This window comes from Limulus polyphemus, unplaced genomic scaffold (genome assembly GCF_000517525.1).
Source record: "Limulus polyphemus unplaced genomic scaffold, Limulus_polyphemus-2.1.2 Scaffold0, whole genome shotgun sequence".
NCBI classification, from domain to species: domain Eukaryota; kingdom Metazoa; phylum Arthropoda; class Merostomata; order Xiphosura; family Limulidae; genus Limulus; species Limulus polyphemus.
Genome location: NW_013665610.1, coordinates 3,984,398 through 3,996,385, shown reverse-complemented (window position 1 = coordinate 3,996,385; position 11,988 = coordinate 3,984,398). Strand labels below are relative to the sequence as shown.

The following is an 11,988-nucleotide window of genomic DNA, read 5'->3' as shown; positions in this document are numbered from 1 at the left end:
TTGTGACCACTCAGTGTATATAATTTTTGTTGCTATTTGATAAAGTACTTTAAGCTCTTCTTTAAAGAGGGCTTATGGCTAAAATGTGTTAATGTTTTTTCTTGTTGATTGTGGTATTTATTTCGTATCTCATTCTAGACTATTTAATTTTCATTTTGTTTCTGCTATATTGTTGGACTACTTAGGTTTATATTTTAGCTCTACACATAATCTAATATTATAAGCACTTTTTTTCATACACACTAAATAATACTATCTTTTCTTATGTGACCCCAAATCTTAAAAACTGGAAATAATACTTGGATTTATTTACTAAAATATTTTATCTATTTACTGTTTGCTTGAGACTAAGTTTATAACTATAATATAACACACTAAAAAAAAAAGGCACATAAAGTAAATGGTATGTTTTGGAAATGCAAACAGATATTGATAATTACCAGTATCTTTTAACTTTGAATATCAAAATAATTAAAACAAAATATTATAATTATTTTATGTAGCAATAAAAATTTAAACACATTTTCCTTTAATTAATTGAGAATGCTGTGTGAATTTCTGTTTTATAAACAAATATATTTTTAGAGCCAAAAAGTACTCATTAGCAGCAAAATCCTTTTCAGTGTATTTAATAATTGTGATATGCAAAAAAAAAAAAACAATTTGTGGCAGGAATTTAGGTTTAAAAATCTTTCAAGCCTCAAAAAAATAGTTTTGGGGAGGTGAAAGACAACCCAGAGTGGTCAGAAACTTTTGTTTCTCTTCACCCTGCACAGTGAAAATGTTAATGACAAACAAATTTTGGTAGAGCCACTGGGCTTAATTTAATTTTAACACAGAGTGTAGATGGTTGAGAGACACGTGGAGATGAGGAAGATGCTAACCCAGGCACGCTGGGAGTGTCATGTAGAGACTGTCGTTGTGTAGTCGGAGTGCAACACATGCAATTGTTTGTCCACATGGCGATGATGTTAGTCAGAGAGGGCAGTTTACAAGGACTGGAGCAGAGAGATGCAGACTGAGTGAGCACGATTCTATTTGAATAGTTTTCTAAAAGACTGATTGATTTAAAGAAAATAAAACTTTCTATAGTTAAAGATATGTTATGGTTAAAGTGAGTCTGATGGACTTACAAGATTAAAAGTCCTTGTCAGAGGGACTGGGATAAAATAATCCTATGCTCTGAAATATTTTGATGCAGGGGGAAATCTGAGGGCTACCAGTGCTAGCTGTCTTTAATTTAGCAGTGAAAGACAAGAGGGAAGGCAGCTAGTCATCAACATGTTTGGTGGGACGTGGATTTAAACCCGTGACCCACAGATTGCAAGTCGAGCACTCCAACCACCTGGCCATGCCAGGCCTAATTGTAACAAGCTCATTAGTGTGTTATAATTCTTATTCCTTTCATTTAAGTATTGTAACTTACATTGGCCTAAGGTTGAAAGTTTCCTCTTAAGACAAACACAACATTTTTTTGAAATAATTTCCTTTTCTCTCACTACACAAATTTACATTTCATTGAATCAGCTCATAAGAGATACCAAAAATTTTAACTCATACTATGAGACTACAAACTTTTAAATATTACCTTTAGATCTTCCCTATACATGTAAAAATATTTCTTGTATTTATCCATCCACACTTCTACTGTTCTCACAGTGTTGATTCCATGGGTGTCTTTATTCCCAGGGAAGGAGTAGGGATGAAAGCTTCGGAAAATATGACCCACATGAGAACAAGGAATAATTTCTAAAGAGCCACCACACATCCATGCCTATACACAAGAAAATTTAAAGTTACAAATAACTATAATTAAACTAAAAAATATTTATATAAAGAAATAAATATTTTACTGACATGACCAATAAAATATTGGACAGAATTTAATGATACTGATAAGGCTTTTCATGATGCACTATAACATGATGTTTTCAATTTTCCTAGAAAGTAATCTCTTCAGATATAGCTAAAACAATATATGAATTACAAAATCAAATTACTCACCAAGTTAGATTTTTTAAATTAATATTGAGTTAATTAATACTCTTCAAAAAACTGAAAATGTTTTATACATAAACTGATAGCAAAATAATTAACATGAATCATAAAACTATTCAATATATTTTAGGTAGAAAATACCTTTATGCCCCCAAAACAATGAATTTGTGAACATTTTTATGCATTTTTTTACAAATACATGTAAAAAAGATATTGTGTATATTATGAATGAACATTATTTTTATGTTTTGACTAAAACACTCATATCAGTAATTTATGACAAGAACAATTACTCATAATAAGAACAGTTACTCTTTCAAACCAACTGTTAAAGTTTACTTCTCTTGTTATTAGCATTAGCTGATTACTTTCAATCATCTTTCCATGTAAAAAGTTAGCTTTGGTATTCAAATGAAAAGAACAGGTGTTAGCCATAAACAAAATGCATAACTACAGAGAGTTTAGTATGTTATATTAGAATGATTTTGAATAATGAACCATTGAGTCAAAGTAATGACTACAAATGATATAAAGTCATGGCAGAACAGCATGTATTTATCCCTATTGGGAAGGGTATGTAGCAGCACTTTCTGACACAAAACATTCATACACTCAGATAATAAAGATGTGTTCAGGTCAGGGATTTAGAATTTCCAAGATGTACTTTATACTTAATGATACTGAAAAACAAAGGAATATTTATCAATGTGCAACACCGGGACCATTAGTAAGACCTGCAACAAGTTGTACCCTAGCTGTGGCAAGCAAAGTGCAACTTTCTGTGAATGGTAGAGTCCATGGACACAAAAATCAGTGGAAAGAGCTGTCCACATGCCTCAGGCAACAATATGCAACATAATCAAGAAGGATGTAATCTGGAAAAGCAACACAAGTCACATGTACACAAACTTCTTCCATTCAAACATCATATACCTCAAGCAGCTAAAGAATGAAAGGGATATTCATGCTATTTCATACAAAGACATATAGATCAAGTCACCATATACAACACCTATGGATTACAGAATGATCAGGCTGTTGAAGTTGGTACTCACAAGCCACTATCCTTGTACACCAGATGTATTATAGAAAGTTACAGGAAGGGCAGGTGTGATTTGGACATAATAGCCTATTTACAGTCTTTTGCAATGCAACTACACTGCAGGACTAATGTCAGGATGCACGGCCATCAAATAGAGCATGATTAAAAGTGGCAAAATAGATTGTAACAACATGGTGAGGCTCCAAAATTATTTTAGTATAATGCAGTCAACCTCTGTACTATTTAAAAGAACATATAAATGCTAAAATAGAAATTATCCTGCAAATTATTTTTGGTTAAATTAAAAATATTTTAAATGCAGTTTCTACCACTAAATTATAATTTTATACAACTTACTCTGAATGACATTTCTAAATTTTCCCCACCCCAGATATCCATTTCTTCATCATAGCTTCCAATTTCCCAAAAATAGTCACGTTCAATAGCAAAGAGGCCACCTGCCATTGTTGGACTTCTGCAAAATATTAAATCATTTACGTTTGATCACGAACTAATGCTGCTCAATTTCAATTCTGTAAGCATGATGGTTTAAAATGCTTTTCTTAACACCTTGAAAACCATCTTGCAAAAAGCTAATTAAATGATTTCAAAGTTTTTCCCTACATTTTCTTAAAAATTAAATTACAAATAGTTAATATTCATGCCAAGATTTTTACACTAAAAAGGTTAAACTACTCCAAAGATAATGGACATGCTCTTGTAAATAATCTGTAATAAATGAAAACTCTCTAATGTGCATTGTTTCCTACTAAACAAACAAGTTTCAAGGTAATTATCAAGTCCTTACTTACATTACATTTAAATTTTGAATAAATTTAAATTAGACTCTGAATCTCAAAGCTATCTGAAACATACACATTTCATTATCACAGAAGAACAATTTCCATATATAAACCAGCAAAATGTTTCTTTTGATTATAAAAATATTCTACATTTTAGGAAAACACTATTGAACAACAAACCAAATTTCATTGAAAAAATTCACTTGCATTATAATCTTTGAAATATTTTTCAATAAAAATGGTGAAATTTGGCTCAAACCAACAAGAAGATAATAACAGATAATTCCTTGTCTGACAACTGTTGTAAATGTAATAAACACTTTATTCTATAATCTATATATGTATAACATACAATACACATTAAACATTTTACCTTGTAGCAGCCACAGCATTTTTCTTACGTTCTTTTTCCCACTCAGGGATTTCTATCCAGGTAAAATGACCACTCCATGTGAAGCCACCAATCTGGAAATAGTCTCCACTAATGCTAGAATATTCTAAAGTTTTGTCATCAATCACATCAATTATGGGACAAAGTACCACTTTTCTGTTTTCTTTTATCCTCTGAAGCAATGGTTCAAGCCTGATCAAAAATAAGATAAGGAGAAAATGTATCAATTCATTCTTATAAGTAGCTTAATTTCTTACAAATAATAAAAGATAATATATTTTTATTGAAAATTTATAATGCTTATATTAATTTAGAAACATTCTGTCTCGATGTTTCTTATAATGTTTTCTCATAAGCTTAATCATATGGCCTTAAGTTAACTGTTACTAAAACAAACTGCTCAACATAAAATACTGAGTTGATCTGAAAACTCACTGCTTTTCATTACTCTTTTACAATGTACAAAAATGTTAATAAACTAAGATTTCTGGTAAAAACAAAGTAAAAATGTAATACTTATATCTATATGTATATACAATTTATATGAAAAGTGTATTTTAGATTACTATGCAGTCTATTTGTTAAAAACCATATTACTATGCATGACTGAAGGTGCTTGTCTTTCTATATTTACATGTACAAATTAAAATGATGCAAAACGTTTTTGTACTTTTGAATAAACTGAATGAAAATGTATCATTTCAATCACTGTAAACTATAAAACAGCCAGAGTGAGGTATGTAAAACTGTGTGGAAGTGACTGAACGTGGTGTAATGTTGCTTTACACAAATGCTCAAAGTGATTATCATAAACTAGATATAGGTAACATTTATACACAGATTAAATGTTATGTGTTTTCTTTTCCACTTTGATACACCAAAAAATTTTATAATAAATGTATTATCCATCTACCTTTAACAAAATGTTAAGGCTCTGTAGTTTTAATAATTTAACAATTTATAATCTACATATATATATATATTGAGAGAGAGAGAGATAAAAACAAACATACTACATGTAACTATTGGAAGAATCAAACAAAACAATTATACATGAAGGTTTATAGGAAAATTTAAATTTTATGCCTTTCTGAATCTCTAGCACACTCACAACTTAGGATCAGTTATAAGTGAGCTAGAATATGGGCATATCTGTGGCCATCATCATTATTATTGCCCAACAACTGTAATGAAGTAGTCATATCAGTATGATTACATTTTGGAGTAGAAGCAACCACACTTTTTGACAAGGCTGGTTGTGATTTATTTGGAGTGTTTCACTAAGGGGAGAAAGGAGGTTGGCTAATGGAGATAGTGTGCTGAAAAACACTGTTATGGTTTGACGTAGAATCCACTTTAGAAATGAAATCATGAAATGGGTATGTGGAAACAACTCCCAAAGAAGAGAGTTAGTTCTTGAAAGACAGGAGCTCAGTGTAACTGTGCTACAATCTCCATATGCCCAGTGCTAGTTGCCTTACAAGATGTTTTACATCTCTTGTGCCCCCATCCCTACTGATCCACATACTGTAGCTGGAAACTACATTGTTAGCTCTTTTAAGTAATGAGTAATTAGCACTTTCCTGGATGTGATTTCAACCTTTCATCAACTCTGTCAATTGCAGCTTATCTTTTTTTCTTTCTTTTAGCATGTACTGACATTAAATATATTTCCCTCTTTTTAATAAAACTGTGGAAAAAACAATCATTATGGTACCATCATCACATTGATTAAATATGCCCCTCAACTCCACACACACACACACACACACACAAGCTGTCATAGAACAAGTAACACTAGCATGACTTTCTAAGGTGTGTGTTGTCAAGTGAGGTACTGGCTCCTAAACCTAACCAGCTAATAATGTCAACACAACCAACTAACTGTGAAACATTAATAACTATTACAGCCAAACCCATATTTCTTATCACTATACATGGCCCAGAATTGTCAGGAGCTAAAACAAAAAAGGACAAACTTTATATAGTTGTGTAACTAGTTTGGTTTTAGTTGATACCTTGTCTACTTTTTCTGTCACTTCTTAATGCATATTTCACAGGAAACACATTTCCCTATTGTACACACAGATATGTTTCCTCTGACAGCAATGCAAAAGAATGTAGAATTCATGGATGAAAACTTGTGACTTTTTTTTATCTCATCTCTCTCTATTTACTTCCTTCATGAATTCACTACATGGATGGTTAAGCTTCTCACGCAGTTCTTCAAACTTGAATTTTTGTAACTACTCCTATAAAAAAATCTTTAAAATATTTGTTGCTTTTACAAGATATTATATGCAAGTGCACAATTATATTTTAACTTCATTATTTTTTAATACATGATGCCTTATTGCACCTCATATATACAGGCCTAATAACAAATGATCTAAAAAATGAAGAATATTCTAGTAAATACACTTATTTATCAACTCTGGAATGGAATTTTATAATCTTAAATGTTTTTTAATATTTATCCACTTCAACTTACTTATATAGGTGAATATTAAACTGCACAAATATTTTAACAAGTGCACAATTTGTGATTAAATGCACACTAGGAAAACCCCTGGTTATATCTGTGTAACATTAAATCATTCTCTACCCTAACAACATGACTTTTGCACAACATAAATAAATTAGACCTATCCAAATCTATTCTTCCCAGTTATCCAAGTATATTTACAACTATTTCTACACCTTGTGATGTAAAGAACTCTACAACATATACTGTGTTGAATTTTCTTTAACCATCATATCTTGATAACAGACACATTTAACTTAAACTCACAAATTTAATTCAACAGGCAGCTATGAACAGATAATTATCCTGTTGTCTAAGTCAATATTTATAGTGTACTGCATACAAACTTAAACTAGGTTTAAATGTCAATTATTTTTTTGTTGTTTATATTCTTAAGTATTAACAGTACCATTATACTTTACTTCATGAAAAATAAAGATTTCTCTTGAAAACATAAAGATTTTTTTTCACTGTTGTTCTTACAAAAAGTAAAATATTTCTTTTACATAATTTTTTGTGAATTGACATTTCACAAACTTCATACATGGACTAAGAGCACTGTTCAATTTTACATTGCCTCAAACCATACATGTTTATCTTCTTTCATCGTAATCAGGTAATACTGTCAGCATTGAATCTCTCTACTAGTCCAAGTTTCCTGTTTTATCAAACTTACTTTTGTACACAGAATCTTCTTAGAGTACAATGGAAGTAATACATTCTTCACTATCAAAAAAAAAGTTTCTGATATTTATAAACCAGTATTAATCAACTTTATTGATTAAATATTCATGAACTAAAAATCACAATCATTTTCAGTGTGCTTAAAACTAGAATATAATTCCATACATAGTAGAAAGGGCTATCGCTATTGACATTATCCACCAAATTTTGATTTTGGATACAAAACATTTTTCATAGCATGTTTCATCTGCAGTATCTGTTAAGCTACATTTAAGCAATTGATGATTTACACACTTGCCCAATTATTTTGTCTCTCTGAGGCCAGCAAACAAGCTGTATTATGATATGTATGACTTAACCTTATGATTATAATGTAAAGTAGTGGTCCAAAGCTATTGTTGCATCCATGTAGCATGTTATAAATGCTAATAACACAGCCACCTGAATTTATAAATGTGCAATATATATACATTGATACTGTAGTATGGTTGGTATTTACAGTTCATACAGTGTGGACTAGGTGAGCAACAAATCTGTTTTTGAGAGCCTATCCTACAGTGTTGAGTTTAATTTGGAGTATTCTTTTGTATGTAATGTTATAATCATTAGTTAAGTGTAAATAAAATAAATACAAGCCTTTTTCAGTTTACAAATTTTTTATTTTTTTTGAGGCTGATATAGTTTTAATATGACTAAATGTTTTGATGATTCAAAGCATCATCTTCCTGAAAATTAAGTGTTGAAAAGTCAAAACATGTAGAGCCTACTTGAGACTGTAGATCTGTCTCAACTCAAAATATCTCTTATTGTGTAACATAAAAAAGGTAGTTATTTAAGATTTTATGCCAGTGTCCATACAATTAGCTAATTATCTTTCACTGGAAAAATTTGACTGTTATATATTGTTTGTGTCTGTTTATTTAGTTATACATACTTAAGTTAGGAGTAGCATTACTAGTTAAACTGATTTGTCACAGTTTCAATTACCTTTGTTCTTTCTTTTTTAAAATTAAAAACACAATCACTCACTCACTCTGACTCTTCATCTTTAGTATCTCTAAATACTGAATGTTTTCTATAATTACTAATGTACTTCTAAGCTTGTTACATACCACATAACAGTTGTTTCACAATGTGAATCCAAGAATACCAAGACATCACCAGTAGCAATTTTGGCTCCAGCCAATCGAGCTCGGATTAAGCCAGCTCGTTTATTCAAGCGCAGCAGTTTTATCTTTTTTGCTGGAAAGTTTCTTTTTATGTAGTCATCCAGCTTCCATTTCAAATGATCTAATGAAATATTTTAGTTTACATTTACTTATTTATATTAATTATTATAATCTATAATTATTAATAAGCAAGATCAAGGATCAAGAGAAATTGCAATTCTGTAAACAATGTTGAGTCAAACTTATAATATTTAATGAATTATGGCAGAGCTAAATACAACTCCATCTAAAAATGATCAGACTTTATCAATCCATTATGTTATGTAAAAAATACATTATTACATGACTTAGTTCAACATTTACAAACAGTACAATACAAAAGCTAGAACACAATTCCAGTCCAGGTTCTTCATAATTTCCATCATCTAGTTGTTCACACATAAACATATGTTACAATGCAGTAAAATATGTACATATAACACTAGTTTCTCACTGGTCTTGGAAAAATCATTTGCTATATCAGCTTATTTGATGTTCTTTCTTTTAAATCAAAACAATGTATTTTTAAGCAAATTTTAAATTGACTCTAAACAACTATATATTCATTGTATAAATCAAATAAACCTTGATGAATTAATATAATTTTATGATGTTATGTGTTTATTATATAAATCATTTCAGGACAAAGAATTGATGAGCTGTTGAACCACATCAAATTGTAAATAGTTTTTCATTATTGTTTTGCAGTTTCAATGGCACAACATACTTTTTATTACAAGTAGGTGATCTTTACACAACATTTGACATTTTTTAATTACATGCAGGTTATTTAAAATAATATTTAATAATACTAGTACGTCGATGGAATTTTGCTCACATGTAGTTAGTAACCAAAATGAAGAATACACTTTACTTAGTAGTTAATAAAATTATCAAGTCTCTAATAACATACCTTGATCACTGAAATCGTCCACTAAAATTATTTCATGAAGAAGGTGTACTGGACTTCTGTTTAAAACACTATAAATTGTCCTTAGGAGTGGTGACCAAGCTTCATTAGTAAATATAATCACAACACTTGCTGTTGGAAGGTCTTCATCATATTGAATATTCTTACACCTACATGTAATTTTAATTGACTCTAAATAGATAATATAATAATCTATACACACATTTACAACAGGTCTGTGTGGCTAAGCACATTACTGTATCGTATTTCAGTGCATATGTATATATACACACACACACACATACATACATACATATATATATATATACACACAGTGACAAAATCTTTAAGAAACAATGCTAAATTTCTACATTTTTTACCATTATACATCCATCTACAGTTTAATTAAAATGCAATAATTTATAAATAACATTTGATGTTTCCACAGAAATGTGTATTCAATTATAATAATAGCTTTATATACACACACTTATAAAGCTATCATATATACTTTAAGTGCAAAATGCAGATATTTTCTAATTTTAAATAGTGCACTTTTCTTATTTGTTAAGAACATATGAAAATTTATGTTTGTACAGTCAATATGTTAATAACAGCAATTTCATTATTTCTTTAGGTGAAAAATGTCCATCTCAAATAGTCTACAATTTAAAGCAACTTGTAAACAATTATTATGAGAACCGGTATTTATGATTAGTACAAATCATTTAAAAACCTCCTACATCCAAGTCACAAATCCCAACTTCAATTTCAAAGGTTTATGTGTTCATCAATACTATTAGTGATACAGTTAATATATAGTTGTTGTTTTTCTTGAAGGTTAAAAGCTTAAATGATGTTTTTTTCTTTCAAATGAAACATTTTTTTTTAAACTAACTTACACATTACAGCTAACCTTACCATGAGATGTCATTACATTATTCAAATAAAATTATCATGAAGAGAGTATTATACACTTACATTGGATGTCTAGCATCAGGTAGGCTTCGATTAAGGGAAATTCTATCACTCAAGTAAATATTAAAAGCTGCTGAACGAAAGAGGTCATCAGCTAAAGTTTGTTCACTCTCATTTAGAAATACTGGTCTTCCTTGTTCTCCAAGTCCAGGTATCACTTTCATAATTCCATCATCATACACTTTTTCAACTTTTACTTTTGGCTTAACATTCATAGAAACCCTCTCTTCATCTATTCTTTCAATATCATTCTTTTTACCATTTTTGTCACTCTGCCTCATAAGTTCTGCAGGTAATGGAGGAGGTAATACTCCTTTGAGATTAGCACTATAATCATTATAATTTTTCTCCTTTAGAATAGGTTCCTGTATCTGCATATTAAGGCCGTTAATATTAACAGCTGATTGTGGATTCTGCAAACTCTCTGGCTGAAAAGGGTTTATTCTTACAACTTTTTGACTTTGCTCATTCTTTTCAATAGTAATAAAATCTAACGGTATTTCCTGCTTAGTTAAGAAGGCATTCGCATCTTGTTTTGAATTTGACTCCGAGCCTGGGGTAGACCTCAGTTTATACATGTGCTTATACCAAAGTACAACACCAAGTGTAATAAATGCTATAAAAATCAAATTAAATAGAGTTGAGCGGCGGCGCCTGATATTCGTAAACAATCGAGTAATAATCATTTCCAACTACTCAAGTAAATCCTTATAAATAAAGAGAAGGTAAACACTTGTTTAAAAACTTTAAATAAAAATACGTTTAATTAAATAGCAAAGCCTAAGGTACGTACACATTTGTCTTCGCCTCATTGGTGAGACATTTTCAAATTTCACTAAGTTTGTAGTTTGTTGACAATTTACATGATTTACGCCATAGAAAATCTTCAATTTCCATACAAGTATTCAACTAAGATACAAAGCCGACTTTTCTACGAATGCCCATCACAGTACATTTATTTACACATCGCGCTGCCCTCTAGTGAATATAATGATTACTGCAACATTTATTTGATAAATAATGTTGCAATACTTCACATACACTCAATTTTATTTTCAAAGTTTGTCAATATTTTCACCATTAAATGTTAAGATATTTAATAGTATCAGGTGACGGAAATATTATACAAATGCTAAATACTCTTTGCCATTCAGAAATGTTTGGCCTAATGTTTATGATAATCTTCTATTTTTTTACATACCTTTTATAAAATAGCTCTATTACGAATTTATTGATAAATTTCACCCTTCATTCTACTAGACATATGTTACACATTTATTTTAATTAGTCTACTACGTTATAGTCGTTAAGCGAATATTACTATTAAATGTACTGTTTCCATTGTTTTACCTGCTTTTGATGTTTAACAACGAAACTATATGTAGCACAATGAAGTGTTTTTGGATCATACTAAAAGGTTGATTGGAATGACTGGACTATTGGTATCATC

General features: G+C 30.1%; 1 protein-coding gene across 1 annotated transcript in view; it reads right to left on the bottom strand.

The window, feature by feature from the left end:
• LOC106457032 (polypeptide N-acetylgalactosaminyltransferase 1-like) overlaps positions 1–11,487 on the bottom strand; it is a 32,420-nt gene extending 20,933 nt beyond the window's left edge. The window contains exons 1-6 of the mRNA XM_013916451.2: positions 10,542–11,487; positions 9,564–9,730; positions 8,555–8,732; positions 4,217–4,426; positions 3,398–3,515; positions 1,589–1,774 (exon numbers count right to left, since the gene is read on the bottom strand). Coding sequence (XP_013771905.1) covers positions 1,589–1,774; positions 3,398–3,515; positions 4,217–4,426; positions 8,555–8,732; positions 9,564–9,730; positions 10,542–11,224 — 1,542 coding nt within the window. The 5' untranslated portion in view covers positions 11,225–11,487. The remainder of the gene's footprint in view (positions 1–1,588; positions 1,775–3,397; positions 3,516–4,216; positions 4,427–8,554; positions 8,733–9,563; positions 9,731–10,541) is intronic.
• Positions 11,488–11,988: the final 501 nt, after the last annotated feature.